Source organism: Ochotona curzoniae, unplaced genomic scaffold, assembly GCF_017591425.1.
Source record: "Ochotona curzoniae isolate NIBS_2020 unplaced genomic scaffold, NIBS_Ocur_1.0 scaffold_4505, whole genome shotgun sequence".
Taxonomy (NCBI): domain Eukaryota; kingdom Metazoa; phylum Chordata; class Mammalia; order Lagomorpha; family Ochotonidae; genus Ochotona; species Ochotona curzoniae.
In genome coordinates this window covers 33,189,096-33,206,773 of record NW_024467118.1, presented here as the reverse complement: position 1 = coordinate 33,206,773, position 17,678 = coordinate 33,189,096, and the positions used below count along the sequence as shown (strand labels likewise).

General features: G+C 49.2%; 1 protein-coding gene across 1 annotated transcript; it reads left to right on the top strand.

Annotated features, from left to right (window-relative positions):
* Positions 1–1,020: 1,020 nt before the first annotated feature.
* Positions 1,021–16,477, top strand: SCARA3 (scavenger receptor class A member 3). The gene is made up of 5 exons (XM_040966347.1): positions 1,021–1,150; positions 2,340–2,459; positions 5,737–5,835; positions 6,763–7,806; positions 16,019–16,477. The coding sequence occupies exons 1-5, from the start codon at positions 1,021–1,023 to the stop codon at positions 16,468–16,470; spliced, it is 1,845 nt and encodes a 614-aa protein (XP_040822281.1). The 3' UTR covers positions 16,471–16,477.
* Positions 16,478–17,678: the final 1,201 nt, after the last annotated feature.

Below are 17,678 nucleotides of genomic sequence, written 5' to 3'. Positions count from 1 at the left end.
TAATTACTGGATTTTGCTACCTTTCTTTGTAGCTAATAAGAGTTTCTGAATAGAAACTCTGAGAACATGTGTATATTCTCCACATCAAACCACCCTCATACCCACATCAAAATGCCGACAATGCTCTCAGTCACTTCCTGCCTGATCCAGTCTTTACTATCATGGTTGCGAATTTCTGATTCCTCAACTTCAATATCCACCCAAGAGTGAGCCCTCTTTTTTTTCTTCCTATCTACCTACTGCCCATCAGTCTTGCACTGTCCTGGATTAATTCCTCCTCTTTCAATGACTTGTCACTACTTTCTTATACCTAATTGTTATATGACACCTGCAAGCTGTTCTCTCTATCTTGGTTGATATGCACCTTTGGGGCTTTGTGTTTGTTTTGTCTACCCTGTCCCTACGCGAGAGTCACCCATTTCTCCAAGGAGCTCTGATTCTTTTTCAGTGGAAAATTCGAGTATTGGAGCACTAGAGATCAAGAGCTGAGTGGGTAGGGGTCCTCAGTGCTATTGTGATGTCTTTACTTTCTGGACCTTTCAGCCAGTAGGACTATAGATACACAAACATAAACATGAGTTCTTAGGAACAAGTCTTAAGAATTCTGAGTTTCAGCTCCAATTCATCTTCAGTTCCTCCAAAAATGTTGGACACAGAGTCTTGGTTGGGACTACTGGGCTGGATCCAGCCTTGCGCCTGGATAGGAGGGAGCCTCCTTCACTTCTTGAGTGTTTGGATGGAAGAATCTGAACTGAGTCAAGCAGCCCAGAGGTCTGAGCAAAGCATGGATCAGTTGACTCTTTGAGCTGGCCTGAATGTTTTTTCCAGCTTGTGGAAGACAGAGAGATCCCCTAATCCAGATAAGCACCTGATTCTTAACCTCCTTTTCTCAATGTACAGTCACGTCATCTGGAGTTCAGGAGGGCTGGCTTGGACCCAGGGAACAGGGAGAGATTGACATGTGGAGACTGGCATCAAAGGGGCAGCTAGAGGGGTACAGGGGTGGCTCGGGCTCCCAGCATGGCTCTTAATGGTACTGCTTCTGTCACAGTGAGATCAGCCGGTGGTGATGGAGATGCATTGTGTGTCACTGAAGAGGAGCTAGCTGTTGAAGACGAGGACATGCCATCCTTCCCCTGCATCCAGGAGGGTAAGGGCTCTGAGGACCGTGCCTGACCTCCAGTCTGAGCTGAGAGCCCTCTGCTCCAATCCCAGGCTCATGCAAGAATCATGTCTCTCTCTTTTTGGCTTCAAAATCTGGATCTCCTTTCCCGTTTGCTTCTTGGAAAGCAAAGGGTGGAGTTGCACGGCCCTGGGTTATGCAGTGGAGATCACATCCAAGTTTCACACAAGCACCATCTGTCTCCCAGATTCTTCCTGAGACCTTCCTGCACCCTCTGCCCTCTTCTTTAGCTAGGACCCTGTCTTTAGGACCTTTTCTTCCAGCTGGCCCAGAACTGTCCCTGAGTCATATCCCATGCCATGTGAATTGTTGCTGGGAATAGGACTTTCAGTCTAGATCAGAATGATTGTTTTTAACGTGGACCTCGCGCAGCTACCCTGTGATGCCTAAGACCAAGACCAGAAAGTCTAGCTTCTGTCAGTCTGCAGGCCAGGTGTCTGGATTTGTAGGAAGTCCCGATGATTATAATCTTAAGCTGATGTTGAGTTCCCACTGGGAATTTCACAGGCTGCCACTGCATTCCCCTTGGGCTTTGGTCACCTGCCAGAGTTTCCAGGAACACCTGGCTTCCTCATTCCTTCAAATCACTGGCCCACAGATTTCTGGTACACAGAAATCATTGACTTTTCTTCCAGGAGAACTTCTAATTCCCCACAAAGTTGGGAACTGGTAACCAAACTTATGGTTCTCCAGGATATAGGTGGATTTTTAACTTGAAAACAGATATAGTCTTTGTAAACCATCTTTGTATGCTCCATCCCAAAGAGTCCCCCTGATTACAGAGTTTCAATAATAAAACCTGGGCATCTGCTAGACAAATGGATCACCCAGTTGTGCTGAAAGACTGGCTGCTCATATTGTCAGTCATCAGTAGGGCCCGCGTTGTAAGAAGGGATGTTTCCCCTGCCTCCTAGGCTGCATGGTGGTAGCAATAGTGAATGGTATTGAAGATGCTGACTCTGTCTCTTCCTTCCAGGTGGCTGTAGGACACAGAGAAAGTAGTAAAATAGGTCAAGAGTGAGGGTGGAAAAACAGCTGCCTGCTGGGGCTGGTTTGAAATGTGATGAGGACAGCCAAAGCAGGAATGTGGCATTGACCCTTGAGCTCTGGCCTCCCAGTGTGACCTCTCCTATCCTCTACCATTCCCCCTCCACAGGCCAGCCTGGGCCCCACTGCAGCCGCTGCCAGAAGAACCTGTCCCTACACACATCTGTGCGGATTCTTTACCTCTTCCTGGCCCTTCTCCTAGTGGCCGTGGCTGTGCTGGCTTCGCTGGGTGAGTCCAGGGCCTGCCCATTTCAGGCTTCAAGGAAGTGTCTTTTCAGGGCTTTGGCACCAGGAAGTCCTCTGTAAAGAACATTCAACATATGTAGCCTATGGTCCAGAGCCAACTGAGGACTTTCACTGCCTAACCAAAAGTCCTGATTCTTGCTCGAGAATTAGCCATGTGGCTTTGACCAAGACACTCTGTCATCCCGGTTCCCTATTTTCCCATAAGGAAAAGAGAATATGAGACTAGATGTGTTGTTCTCAGTTTCAGCTCTAAGTTGGAGTCACCTGAGACCTTAAAATAATACTGGCACTCGGACCTTACTGCAGATAATTAAATTAACTCAACCTCTGTCAAATCTCTGGTGTTTGGGAATTTTTATTTGCATCAAGGATCGATATCATTGGATCAGGGGACTTCTAAGCTCTTTCCATGGCCTATGTGGAAGTGTTTTTCAAAGTAAGGTTATATCCCCTTCTGCAATGAAATCCTTCCCAGTATTCAAAATGAAAATTTCCAGGTCTCACCCAGGTCTACCCACAGGGCTGGTGAAGGCTATTGCTTCTCATACATACACATATACTATCATCTGTAGGCTATAGTAGCTGGACCAGTCAATCTGGTAACTTTCACCTTTTTGTGCTTCATTTATGGTAAACTACTATAAAAAAAAAACTGCTGGTATCTCACTGCAATTCCATTCTACCCTCAGCTTCAGACTTGAAAACCCATGCTTGAATAAGCTTGTTCTAACATACCAGATATCAGAGGCCAAGGTGGGGATAGGGAGAGGCTTGCTCACCCTGAGGATGAGCGTTTTGTTAGGAAGGGCATCCGTTCCTGGCCCTGGTTGGGGTTATTCATTCACCGGCTTTCTTGGCTTCAAGAGAAGAGGCCGGTATTTTAATTTGAATCAACACTCTAGCTGTCTTCCAGTTATCCTGTAGGCATGAATTTGCAAGCCAACCACTAAGAAGTGCCAGATATTGGCAGCCATGAGTTCAATGGCATGTCACCAATGAAGAGACTGTCTTCCCACTTCATGTGCATACCAAAATGTCTGTAGAATATGTGCCAATACCAGAGCCAGAGTCCCTCATCCCTACCCTAAACATGCAAAGTCCAGATGAATTAAATCATAATCTCTGGCTGATACCCAGGCCCTATTTGTTTATTAAAAACTTCTCACTGCACTGCCACATGCACCCAGATTTGAGGACCATGCATTTCAGAACTTCCCAAGCTCTTCACCCTTGTTCAGCTCTACCTATTTCTGCTAAGCACTCCTTGGTGCTTGGCTTTCAGAAAGTGACCAACATCCCTGACCAGAAGAGAGGGAAAACCACAGTCCATGATCAACAGCAGCAATGCATGGTCCCTCAGGGACCCCACACTTCCTGGATAACCCTTGCCAGGGCCTTGGCCCACAGCCCCCAAGATGCCTGAAGTCTTTCATAAAAGCTCCAGTAGCTCAGAGAAGATACGGTGATGTCCCTGGATCATCTCAATACACCCTTAGTGGGAAGATGGGTCCCACTCTACATCTGAGAAGATGAAATGACAGAAAGCAAGATCCAAAATGAATGGGCTAAGGGGGAAAAGAGTTAGGGGTGAGCAATTTGGGGGAGTCAATGGAGAGCTTCGGGGTTTCCTTTTCAGCGATTATCTTCGCTTGGGTACCCAAGTCCTTAGGAATTGAGCCATTCTCCACTGCTTTCCCAGTTGTATAAGCAGGGAATTGGATCAGAACTAGAGCTCCTGGGACTTGAAACCAACACCCATATGAGACACCAGCATCACAGATGGAGGCTTAGATTGATATGCCACAGTGCTGGGAAGTAGGTTTTTTTCTTTTTTAAAAGATGTATTTATTTGTATTGGAAAGGCAGATTTACAGAAAGAAGGAAATACAGAGAGAAATATTCTCTGTCTGCTGGTTCACTCCCTAATTGGTTGCAATGGCCAGAGCTGAGCCAATCCAAAGCCAGGAGCAAGGAACTTCTTCCTGGTCTCCCACACGGGTTCAGGGTTCTAATACTTTGCGCCAACCTCTACTGCTTTCCCAGGCCACAAGCAGGGAGCTGGATGGGAAGTAGAACATCCAGGACACAAACTGATGCCCGTACGGTTTAAAGTGAGGTTTTAGCCACTGGTCCACTGGGCCAGATCCTAAAAATAGATTTTGAAGTGACATAAGCATTGATGGAAAAATATACATGATGGGGGCCAGTGCCGTGGCATATCAGGGTAATCTTCCACCCAGTGGCACTGCCATTCCATATGGACACAAATTCATGTCCCAGCTGTCCACTTCCTGTCCAGTCCTCTGCTAATGGCCCAGAAAAGCAGTAGAGGATGACTCAAGTCCTTGGGACCCTGCACCCATGGGGAAGACCCGAAGAAGCTCCTGGCTCCTAGTTTCAGATGCAAGATCTCTCTGTCTCTCCTTTTCCCTTCGTGAAAATCTACATGCCAAATAGAAATAAATAAATCCTAAAAACATGCATCTATGATATAATACCAATCAGTTTAAATTCTCAGAACATGCCCATTTTGCTTTTGGTTTCCTCCTTTTTTAAAAAAAAAGTTTATTTTTATTTCTTTGTTTGAAAGGCAAAGTTATAGAGAGAGAGGTGGGTGGAGAGGAAAGATCTTCCATCTGCTGGTTCACTCCTCAAATGGTTTCAGTGGGCAGGCTGGGCTAGGCTGAAATCAGCACCCTGGAGCTTCATCTTGGCCTCCCACATTGTTGACAGGTGCCCAAAGACTTAGGCTATCTTCCTGTGCTTTCCTGGGCACTTTGGCAGGGAACTGAATCAGATGTAAGGTACTTGGGAATTGAGCCAGTTTCCATATGGGATGCTGGAAGTATCCTAGGCCACTGCAGCTTAATATGCTATGCCACAGTACCAGCCCACTTACTTATGTTTTCTAAAGAAGTACATCATCTAGGTGGCTGAAAAAATTACTATCAGTGTAAAAGAGGCTCAAAGAAATACACAAACATTTTGATGGCAACAATCTCTGGTGTGAGAATTAAGGATATTTTTTTCTTTTTTGAATTTTCCCTGCTGTATGATAAGGTCCTGGTTCTGACATCTGGGGTGGGGGCTGTTATTATTTTTTTAAAGGGATACATAGTGACTCTGGAAAGCCTCCTACCAGGAGAGTGAATGGCTTAGGTTGCAGAGGGCCTGATAATAATCCTTCCCAACAAAAGACCACTGATCCACTGAACTAAGACCTGCAGTGGTTTCTTACCGGTGTTTCCCCTCCCCTACAGTCTTCAAAAAGGTGGACTCTCTCTCAGAAGACATCTCCTTGGCCCAATCCATTTATGACAAGAAGCTTGTGTCAATGCAAGAGAACCTCCAGGGGCTGGGTAAGTGTGCAGAGTCCAGCTGTGCTAATGACTGATGTAAACCAATCCTCCCTGGCAGCAGAGCAAGGTGCCTGCTGTGCTATGATGTCCAGAGCAGGGCTGGCTTCACCAGCCTTCCAGGCACAAGGATACAATGTTCACGGCTCTCTGCTTCCCTCTCCAGCCAGGCCTGGGACAGGTGGTTCTGTGGCACATCAGGGTAATCTCCTACCCAATGACACTGCCATCCCATCTAGCAAAAGTCTGCAGATAGAATCAAAACCAAGTAGAGTTCATTCTCAAAATAGCCTTGTGTATTGGAAGTGATGCTAAGACCTTCCAAAGCCCCCTAACAGGCTTAGCTCTTTATTCATCCATGCATGATGTGGTTGTGCAACCCAGAGCTCCGTCTCCAGCTTCACCCAGGCATCTTCTCAGAGGGAAGGTGACTGAGGCACCATCCTCAGAGAGTTTAGAAGGGGTGTGCTGTGATGCAGATGGAAAGCACTAAGCTGTCACAAGTCAATTTGTTGTGCCTCATTCCTCATGAGTCACAGCATGCAGATCCTAAGGCCACCCTCTGTGGTATCCACAACAGGATCAAGCAAGAAAACGGGTGTAAAAATACCCAAAGAGAGTTTAAAATAGAAAACAAATGGGAGGTTCTTGGTCATCTTCGGAAAGTTCTAAAGATATTTCTAGAATTTGGCCATGGGATATCAAAACAACCTAAATCCTACATTTCAGATCACCAAAAAGGCATTGAGAGAAAAGAACTTTTGTAACACTGACAAGGCTTTCCTGAGAATTTCACAGACACTTCAGGAAAAAAAGACAGAGTGGGGTAGCCATTTGCCAATCCATTATGCCCTGAAACGTTTTGTTGAAAGAAACAACTGTTGTCTCCTGATCTTTAGCCACTCAAAATGTTTTCCCTTTCTCCGGAAGATCCAAAAGCCCTCAACAACTGCTCCTTCTGCCATGAGGCTGGGCAGCTGGGCAAAGAAATCAGAAAACTGCAGGAGGAGCTGGAGGGACTGCAGAAGATGCTTCTGGCCCAGGAGGTCCAGCTGGACCAGACCTCACAGGCCCAGGAACTGCTGTCCAGCACCAGCAGTCAGATCTCCCAGGAGATGGGCAGCTGCTCCTTCTCCATCCACCAGGTCAACCAGTCTCTGGGGCTCTTCCTGGCACAGGTGAGGGGCTGGCAGGCCACCACCATGGGCCTGGACCTCTCTCTGAAGGACCTCACCCAGGACTGCTACGACGTTAAAGCCGCTGTGAACCAGATCAACTTCACTGTGGGGCAGACCTCCGAGTGGATCCATGGCATCCAGCGGAAGACAGATGAGGAGACCCTGACGCTGCAGAAGATCGTCACTGACTGGCAGAACTACACCCGGCTTTTTAGTGGCCTCCGTGCCACCTCAGCCAAGACCGGAGAGGTGGTTAAGAACATCCAAGCCACACTGGGGGCCTCCTCACAGCGCATCAGCCAGAATTCCGAGAGTATGCATGACCTGGTTCTTCAGGTCATGGGCTTGCAGCTGCAACTGGATAACATCTCCTCCTTCCTGGATGACCATGAGGAAAATATGCACGACCTCCAGTACCACACCCGCTACGCCCAAAACCGCACAATAGAGAGGTTCGAGTCCCTGGAAGGCCGCATGGCTTCTCATGAGATAGAAATCGGCACCATCTTCACCAACATCAATGCCACGGACAGCCATGTGCACAGCATGCTCAAGTACCTGGATGACGTGCGGCTGTCCTGCACACTGGGCTTCCATACCCACGCTGAGGAGCTTTACTACTTGAACAAGTCTGTCTCCCTCATGCTGGGCACCACAGACCTGCTCCAGGAGCGCTTCAGCCTGCTCAGTGCCCGGCTAGACTTCAGTGTCCGCAACCTCTCCATGATTGTGGAAGAGATGAAGGCCGTGGACACAAAGCATGGAGAGATCCTTCACAATGTCACCATCGTACGAGGTAAGAGCTGTCGGCAGGCAGGGCTGCTGCAAAGCTCCCCTAGCCTTGGTGGGCTCACCAGACACAAAAGCACCTGGGCTTAGGTATACTCCTAGCAGGTTAATTAATTAGCCTATGGTAATGAACAACTTAGGCAGCAACCTTGCACATCACAGTTTTTAACTGTGCCTGTTCTATAAATCCAGATTTTTACACAGATTTGCTTCATTAGGCCTACATAGATACATATACTTTATGCATTGCCTGAATTTCTTGCCATTTGGAGGGCTTTCTTTCATTGTTCCTCTTCAGGGATGTTGCATAAAATACTGTATCATGGTAGCTGCCCACTTTCAGTGGTACCTGCATTTTGTGCAAAACCATCTGTAAAATAGGTCTAATTTTTCTTTCATTTGTCTCTTTATCATGAGTATTTCCCATGAGGCTGTAGACAAAACCTGAGAAAGAAAAGACAGCATAGTAGGAATAAGAACCATAGATATTTGACTCATCTACTTGCACCTTCAAGGCCTGTTCGGACCCTATCATGTACATATCCACTCTCAAGTGATCATGGAGTACTCTATGGTGCACACCCATATTTATGCCTTATGTGTCAATTTATCTCTAGTTCACAGTGGCTGTCTTTGGTCACAGGATGACTTGATGGCCCATGATGTAGTAATCGATCTCTATTAAAACAAAGTAGCAGGCTGCCTATCAAGAGGAGAAGTTGCCTGCAGAGAACCATAGGACTTTGCTCCAAAGTCCTACACAACTAAAGAAGTGTGTTGCCATTCACCTGTCAGGGCCTACCATAGTCTCCAATAGCATCTCTATCCTTCAAGAATCTTGAGATCTGGTGGACCACATGGTTCAAGTGACAGTCACTTTCCCAGTAGCCTGGATCTATTGCAAAGCATTCTCCTGTTCTGGGATTCACTCAGAATCAGAAGATCTTCAATTCCTTGGTCAGGGTTAACATACCTGAAAAAAAGACTTATAATATGCTGCATCTAGAATCCAAACAGGGCTCCTAGACATTGTGCTTTTTTTCAGGCTTTAGAATGGGTTGGATGCAACAACCAGTCATTCACCTTAGAAGGAATACTATGATGTGCCCATAGTGCTAGAAATTTCACTGAGAGTGAAGCACCCTGAGCTTTTGTCAGACTTATGTCACACCTGCTGATGGATGTTTTTCTTACTATAAATTGATGGTTGCTACCTCTTACTCAGTAGGTCCAATCAGCATAATGCTATGAGTGTAAGGGATCAGTGTGATATCCTGTAGATGAGAAAAGTCATCAAGATCTTTCCACTCCTGCGGGGGGGGGGGGGCAAAATTACAACATAAGGCTTGAGAATTGCTACTACCCTGAAGCAGGATACTGATGTGTCTAGTTCAGCCTTGTCAGCTTGCAGCAGACTTCTCCTGGGGCGTTTATCGGCAGGGATAGCGGTAAAAACATACCTGATCATTAGCTAAAAGCCAAGTACCAGGGAATAACTTAACCTGCTCAAGCAATGGAACAGAGGCTGCAGCTGGAGTCACCACCTAGTTGAGTCTGTGATAATCACCATGGTTTTTCTAGACCCAGTGGTCTTCTGCACAGGCCATGGACACACACTGAATAGGAGTGTGGTGGGAATCGGCACCCCTGCAGCCTTCAAACCCTTAATGTAGCACAGACCTCTTCAAGGCCTACAACGATGCTTGTTGCTTTGGTTTAGTTTTTTTTTTTTTTTTTTTTTGTCTTTGTTTTTGTTTTTAGTTAGAGGTGTTTATGTTGGCTTGCAGTTGTACTTTCCCATCATGTCTCACATTTAAGGATATCAAACCAACCTGGGGATTCTACCAGCTGCCAAGGATGTCTGTTCCAATTATGCTCTCTGGGACAGGGAAAGCAACCACAGAGTGGATATAGGGGCCCACGGAGTCTGCTGTGAGTTGGACCTAAGCTACCAATCCATTGACCACCAGACCTCTATAAGCCTACCTAGTCTAACTAGATGTCACCATAGTAACATCTTAGGTCTGGAGTGAGAGTCAGATCAGAGCCGGGTCCAGTAGGCCTCAAAGGTTCTCATCAATTCTGACTCATTCCTTACCCCCAAAGCAGTCAATCTAGTAAAACACCATATATTCTTTTGAGTAAACTGACAGATTAACACTGTAAATAATGCCACACAATGGAATTTTTTCTCAAAAGGACTCTGGCTCCACTTCATTCAAGGGGTTCTGATCCTATAAGCTGATTCCCAATTTGGGAATTGACTGAAGGGCATGACAGCATTTCATGGTTCAGGTTGGAGACTTGGGTTGATCTTGAACTTCTCTGTTTACACAGATACAGTAAGAATTTGATAGACTCCTCGTCTGTTTCACTTGGAGGAACACCATGGTCAGTCAGCCAGGGCCACAGCCTTGGTAGGCAAGCTGTTCTGACTGCTGCTTTGACTCTTTTGTTCATCATAGTAACAACACACACCTGCCTTTGGCCACCTCTTAGAGCTGCCACTCACAGGAGGGCCCAGTTACTTTCACTATGTATCAATTTCTCCATCAGTGACAACAGTCCCCCCCTGTAAGGTGTGGTATACAGAGAAGAGCAACCACAAGTCTCTTCAGGATACCAGAGAGCCCTCACAAACTTTCCTCAAAGTCACGGTGTGTCCTCAGTGAGAGTGGGTCTTCAGGGGATTCTCTACTGCCAACTCTGGGCTCTCCTCCTATTCCCAGCGAGAGATTTACCTCTTTCTCCGCTGAGGTAACTCCACTCCCAACTGAGGCTTAGATTCTGTATCAAGAGTGGGTTCACGTGACGGTGTCCCAGTGAAGGCCATTGGGAGATAGTTCTTGTGGCTCACCATCTGCCAATGTCAGGGTTTTCTTCGATTCAACCTAAGAACAAAGGAAATCGGAAGCTTTACTGAGGTAGAAACCCATTTCCACACTGTTTCACTTGAACATTTCACAGCAATCCTTGTACACTAGAAAAGGTCATATTGTATAGATGCTGATGTTGCTATTTTATAGGAGAGTGACCAGAGATCATGAGGGAGAGTGTTTAAAGCATGCGCATAAGGTCACACCAGGATTGAAAACCCCGACCCCTCACCATGACTTTGAAATACACACATCTAGAGCCTAAGAAAAGGAGACCCCCCCTAACCCTACCCCAGGACATGAACAGGAAGATAACCCAAAAAACGTTCTCTGCTGAGGTGGAGGGTGTGAAACAGAGAGGCAGTATCACAAGTGTTGATCATGGAACTGTTACAAGCGTTAACAGTCAGGGATGTAAGTGTACTGTGGTCCTAATTGTGATAGAGTTCTTAAAGACATCTGTTGGAGGGATATCTGACTCTTGGTTTAACCTCCACACATTTGTTTCCATTTCTGGGTCATGAAAGCCACTTTTTGTAAAATCTCTCTTACTGAAAGCTCTGCACACAGTGCACATGCCTTCTCACAGAGGCCTCATCACTCATGCATTCATCCACAGGCAGGTGTCGGCAGGCTTGGAGGCTGGGGCTGCCAATGAGTTCTCCCCATGGCTGAAGCTGAGCTACTGTCTGCAATAGAGGGAAGGATGGAGCGGCCCCAGCCCGTCCTGATTGAAGACTTAGGACTCCAAAACTGCATAGGAAAGGAACCTGGCTTCTAATTTTCTCTGGGTCTTTAGACAGGATCATTTCATCTTCCTGGGCTTCTGCCTCCTTTCATCTTGAAATGAAGGGGTGAGATGGACTGATCTCTGAGATCTTGTCCAGCTCTGATTAATGCTAAGTCTTCATTTACTCAAAGGTGATGCTCTCACAGTGTTCATCTCGCTCATAGAAGATTCATCCCTTCCCACTCTCCAGGGTAATTTCTATGTCTATGCTAGACAGTGTTTATATGAGGACTATCATTTGGTAATTAAATAGAAAAGCCATCTCCACTTTTTAGCTGAGTTACCTGAGGCAGGGTTCTTGACTGCTTTCAACTTTATGTCCTCATCCACATTTAAAGATATCAATATCTACTTGCATGTATTCCATGGGTAGCTGTGAGGATGCATGGGAATCATGAGCATGAACAAGTTGCTGTGAACTATAAGGGGGTGTCATGTGTCTGAAATTATTATGAAGCTCAAGTGCTGGATGGTGAAGGCTCCTTGTCTTACCCATCACATACCTGGTGGAGTGTCAACCCTTAGAAGATAATTAAGCCACCATTTGTTCTGTGAGTGAATAAATGGAAGTGTGAACTTTGTGGTAGAAGCTGATGGTGGGCAAGAAGGACAGGACATGGAGAAATTCACTTTACAAACATGTGATTCCATCAGGAACCCCCTCCATGCAACTCCTGCAATCAGCATGCAGACAAACATCCATGTAGGACAGAAAGAGGCTGTCCCAGCCTTCCCTTGTTCAAGGTGAGGGAAGTGGCAGGGAAGGGGTCTTCTCTACCAGGCCCAGCAAGGCTGCTGAACACTCAGCTTGCTAGTCCAGTAGCTGCAACCTTTTGTTTGGCTGCTCAGACTCCCTGCCTAAACCAATGACTAATCCACAAATGCTTCATGGGAAAGAGCTGCAAAGGGTATTGGGCTCCCTTCCACAAGTCCCTTCTCCCTGGGATCACAGCTCTTGGTGCCTCTCCCAGCCTCTAAAATGATGTTCTGGTTTTTCCCTAAGGGCCCTGCTTGTTCTCAGCAGGAAGTTTAACCTGCTATAAACCAACCCAGCCCAAGATGAGATGGAAGTCCTGTGGCATTTTTTCCCAATAGTAACCACAGGCAAGACCGAGAGTCCCTGATTTGAACCACAATTCTCACAAAGTAGAAGGGAGCCGGAGCACAACATCACCAGAGCCAGGACTCCAGCCAGGCCAGTGTGCCTCCCACGGCACCAAGCCAGTCCCTCAAGAGGCACCCCTTCCATTTCAATTACCCTGGAAGCTGGCCAGCTGCCTCCAATGGTGACAAGTGCTGAAGCCCTGCCTGCCCATGCACCCTCGGCCCTAAATGGACAGTATCAGGGCCCAGAGAAAATGGGTGCATCCCCCTATCCTTCCTTCATCCCCTTTCTGGGATCAGGCCACAGAGCAGACCACCCTACTTGTTCCAGACATGCAGTCATTTGTGGCTGGACCCTAATGGGCCCAGGAGCCTAATTACAGCCAATGGCTTCCTTAGTAATTATGGGCCTCCCCACAGCCACAGGATGCACTGGTCCCTTCTCCCAACTTGGCCCATGACCACCACAGCTGGCATTTCTTCCTTGGCCTTCAGTGGCCCCTCTCTTTGCTCAGGGCAGCAGCCAACTCCGCCCCCCCCCACCCCCGCCAACAACACACACACTTAACTACTGATGACAACATCCTATTACTGTCTGGGTCCTTGAGAAGGGCCTCTGGTCACCTCTGTCATATTCCTTCCTCTTATACTGTAACCACTAAACTACCTTGTTGACTTGTTCCTTGACTGTGACTTTTGGCTGGTCCAAGGGGCACTTGGGGGCTCTGTTCCCCTGAGGAAGCCAGCCTCTCCACTCTCCGGGATCCCCTCAGCACACTTTAGACAATATCCCAGAGTGGAGACACCCATAGGAGTGGGAGGGGGAGACCTTCAATATATGAAGCAGAAGGAGCTAGGGTCTCATTCAGAGCTTCTATAACCTGGGTTGAAATCTGACCTGCCCCCAACAGGTGGAACCTTGGCAGCCACACCTCCTGCACAGTGCTTTGTGCTCTGCAGGGGGAGGCAACCACCTTAGTGCTGGGGACACAGCAGACTCAGTTGACAATGGTAACAATGTTCTCACCCTGGGGGAGACAGGAGAAAGCTGTGATGGAGACTTCTGCACACACATCCCCAAGAGGGTGGATGTTTGCCCCGCTTGAAAATAGGTACTCCAGGGCTGTCTGAGAAAAGAGAGCCGGAGGGGCTGACCAGAGTGGGTATGTGCAGGCCCTTGTATCTATCTCCTACTTGCCCACTGGCATGAAGACCTTTGGCAGTCCTTGCAGCTGACTACTGTGCTCCTTAGGACCAAGGATAGGAGGTGGTCTGCCAAAGATGACAGCACAGGAGGATTCCACAGTGAGAAAACAAGGGATCCCAGTCAGCCTTGGGCAGGGGGAGGCCAAACTTGCCAGGGTGGGAGTCATCCAGCCCAAAGGCAAGGTGGACAGTTTAGTACTAAAGAGCCAGGGTGGGTGCTGCCTCAGGGAGGCAGCCAGGAAGGGGCGGGGGAGAGTGTCCTGCTGGTCAGGATGGGGGGGGGGGTACCCCAGACCCAGGAATCTGGGGCCATAGGCCTTTGGAAGCAGTAAAGTACATTTCCATTGCATTCTCAGTTACATGAAATACAATTCAACTGTTTCATTGCATGGCGTGCAGCTTCACTGCATGCACTAAGTGTGGTTCCATAGTGTGGCTCCATAGTGTTAAGTCCACCTCCCAGAGGAAACCCAATTTCTGGAGAGACTTGTCCCGCCCGGCGGCTCCACTCCCACCCACCCACAGAGCCTCCTGGGGCCTCTCTGCCTCTGAAAGGCTGTCTGCCTTTCCAAACCTCAGCTGGCCCCAAGTGCCAGCAGCAGAGTCAGGGTGAAGACAGATTCTGTAACTTTGCCAACTCCCAGCAAGGCATGCCAGGCTGGGGGAGCCAGCTCCAGCATGGGCATCTGTGTATGTCTGTGTTTTTCTGGCTGCCACCCTGCCAGCAGTACTGCACTAGGGACCAATGGGGAGGTCCTGCCACCTGGCTTCTCGAATGTCAGGCTGCTGCCATCAGCTGCCAGCTGCTCCTGAGCCCCCAGCTCCTCACCATCCTGACTACAGAGCCCGAACCCGTGCTGCTGGCAGACCACATGAGATGCTGCAGAGCCACACACCTGCAACAGGAGGTAGGCATGTGCAAGTAGGGACAGGGAATAGCCTGGAAGGTTTCTCTAGGACCTGGTGGGGCTGCCCATCTGTTTCCACTTTAGGTCATAGTAGAGGATGGCACTCTCCACCTCTGATCCACTTAGAAACACTCCAGGAAGGAACTCTGGGGGAAGCAGTAGGGCGTGGACAGCTCGGGAGGCAGAGGGTGTCACTGATGGTGACCCTGATGTCACAGAACTGGAGATGGCAATGAGAAGGACTATCCACTCCTGGCCTACAGAATCCACCCCCCTAGAAGCCCATTTGAGTGCTAGTTTCCACTCAGGAAGTCCTGGGGACCTCACTTCACCTCTGAGGTATAACTGCCTTCCCTGTGGAATGCCTCCAGGAAGTTCCAAAACTCACGGCTTTACTGCAAAGAAGAAAATGCAGCAGCAGCTTGCCCCTGCCCCCAAGACCCAGGCTGGGGCTCACTGCTCTCACCAACCCCACCCACCAGCCATTTGCCCAGACTGCTGAAGAAGGTGGAATGCAGGCTGTGATGGGACAGGCTATTGTTTGCCACAATCCCTGACCCCTTTCCTGTGTGCACGTGTGGCTGGCTGACCTGCCCAGGCATAGCCATGGCCACTTTCTCCTGTGTGTTCTCAGAGCTGGGGCATGGCTGGAATGGGGGTGAAGAGAGGGTCTATGACTTCATCTTGTTACCTCCCCAGGGCTCATGGCTGGAGAATCAAGGCTATACCAAGGTCTCCCAACCATTAGCCAGGCTCTGTTTGTGTCCAGGGCTGAGATGGGAGACATGACCCTCACCCGTTATGCAGGATCCATTTGCTAGACACCTTACATTTGCTTCCACTGTTCCTTGGTTCTAACCTCAAAAGCTCAGGAAAGAAGCTAGAGTGGTCAGCGTGGGCTTCCTGGAGGAATTGTTCTTCTTTGACAGTCAGTGGGCCCACCTGCTCATGTCAGGAGCCACCTCCAGATTCTGTTGTCTCACATTCCTGGTTTCCTCCTCTATGTCATTCCCCGGCCTCAGTGACTTCAGTCGTCCCAGGGGTGATGGTCAAAGATTGCCATGAGGTATAAAATGCCCTCTCAGATCATGACCTGAGGGCGCAGGTGGAGCGGGGACAAGCCTGGAAGTCAGAAGAATGAGTTTTATAAGCCAATTGTGTACCTGGCATGTGGCTGCAGAGATGCCACTGTTCTTGTCATCACTTCCCAGATGATAGCCAATGGTGGCTGCCCTGGAAAAGGGCTTCTGCTTATGCCCAGGCTGTCAGTGTGCCTGCTGTGTCCTGAGTGAACCCTTCACAGACTGACCTCTTCCTTCTTCTCTCTCCTCCCAGGTGCCCCCGGCCCTCCAGGAGCCAGAGGACTCAAAGGAGACATAGGCACAAAAGGGCCTGCTGGCAGCAGAGGACCTAAAGGAGACCCCGGCAGCTTGGGCCCACCAGGCCCCCAGGGTCCCCAGGGGCAGCCAGGGGAGGCAGGAGCTGCAGGAGAGAGGGGACCCATTGGTCCTCGGGGTTTTCCTGGCCTCAAGGGCTCCAAGGGCAGCTTCGGGACTGGAGGGCCAAGGGGACAGCCAGGTCCCAAAGGAGATGTGGGGCCACCAGGACCAGAGGGACCCCCAGGTTCTCCAGGACCTTCAGGGCCTCAAGGAAAACCAGGAATTGCAGGGAAGACAGGCTCACCAGGCCAGCGGGGCGCCATGGGGCCGAAGGGTGAGCCAGGGATCCAGGGTCCTCCCGGCCTTCCTGGGCCCCCTGGCCCTCCAGGTAGCCTGAGCCCCTACTAAGGAGGGCCTCTCAGACCAGACCCTGCCAGATAGAAGGGCAGCAGGGCCCTGAGCATCTCTAGCTCCCCAGAAAGCCTCACCTACAGACTGTTAGGGTCCTTTGACTCCCCTGGGTATCCTCCACACCTGACCTGCAGCTTTGGGCTCACCCAACCACAGTGATACAACTTATGGAAAAAGCACCCCTAGACATCCACGCACATGCACACCCCACTCACCTGCATACACACATACACACCCGTGCACACGCATATACACATGCATGCACATCGCCCTGCTGGTCAGGAGGTCTACTGGTTTACCCTGGCTGAAAAGGAGGAGAGGGCCCTTCTCCTATGAATGAGCCTGCCAGCAAGCAGGCTACCTCGGGAAGGGGATCTGCAATCTGTCTCTGAATGGTGTCCATCCACATCGCCACACCTGTCCCAGCAAACAAGTTTCCTGGGTCTGCCCAAGGTTATGAAACCTCTGCAGCTTGCACATGAGAGTTAAAATTCCAGGGTCAAGGTTAGGGGTTAGGGGTCTACAAGACCCTCCCCATTGTTATAGGAACAGAGTCCTCAGGAAACTGTCCACCCCCTTCACGTAGGCAATGGGACTTTGCCTAGCCTGCCACTTTTTGCCCTGCCCACAGGGTCCCAGACACAGTCAAGCTTTTTTTTTTTTTTTGTCAAGTAACCAGAACATTCCTTGCTTCCCCCTTGCCTCCACATCTCAGTCTCGGGAGTAACCCAGGAAGAATCCATGCTAGAGTTTCATCTCTCAGGTTCTGGAATATTCTACCGCAGTGATGTGCAACCCCAGGGAAGTTTGCAAAAGCAGGAAGCAGAGGAGAGTGTGGAAGTTCTCCCAGCAAAGGGTTCACCTTTCTCCGAGGGAGCTGGCCTGTCCCTGTCTGCCAGCTAGCTCCTCTAAAGGCAGAAGAACACCACAGGCTGCAAGGAGGCAGCTCTGGCCTCCCCCCACACAGCAGCGCTCCTTGTGCTACCTGTTAACCTCACCACACAATGACCCAGCATGGCCGAAGCCTTCTCTGCACGAAGGGCCTGGACAGCCCCAGGAAGCTTACTTGGACATCACCCTTGCCTCTCCCAAGCCTTCAGACATCACTGGCAGATGGGGATGCTGGGGAGTTACCCTGCAGGAGGAAGGCCTCCCATGAGCCCCTTTTATGCTCAAACACATTCCAAGTGCGGGTCTCCCAACAC

Excerpts from the sequence above, each read along its gene's own strand:
- SCARA3 (XM_040966347.1), top strand. The coding sequence starts at position 1,021 with ATGGCTCTTAATGGTACTGCTTCTGTCACAGTGAGATCAGCCGGTGGT. Across the intron at positions 5,836-6,762 it reads AGAGAACCTCCAGGGGCTGG|ATCCAAAAGCCCTCAACAAC; the intron begins GTAAGTGTGCAG and ends TTTCTCCGGAAG. Across the intron at positions 7,807-16,018 it reads CAATGTCACCATCGTACGAG|GTGCCCCCGGCCCTCCAGGA; the intron begins GTAAGAGCTGTC and ends CTCTCCTCCCAG.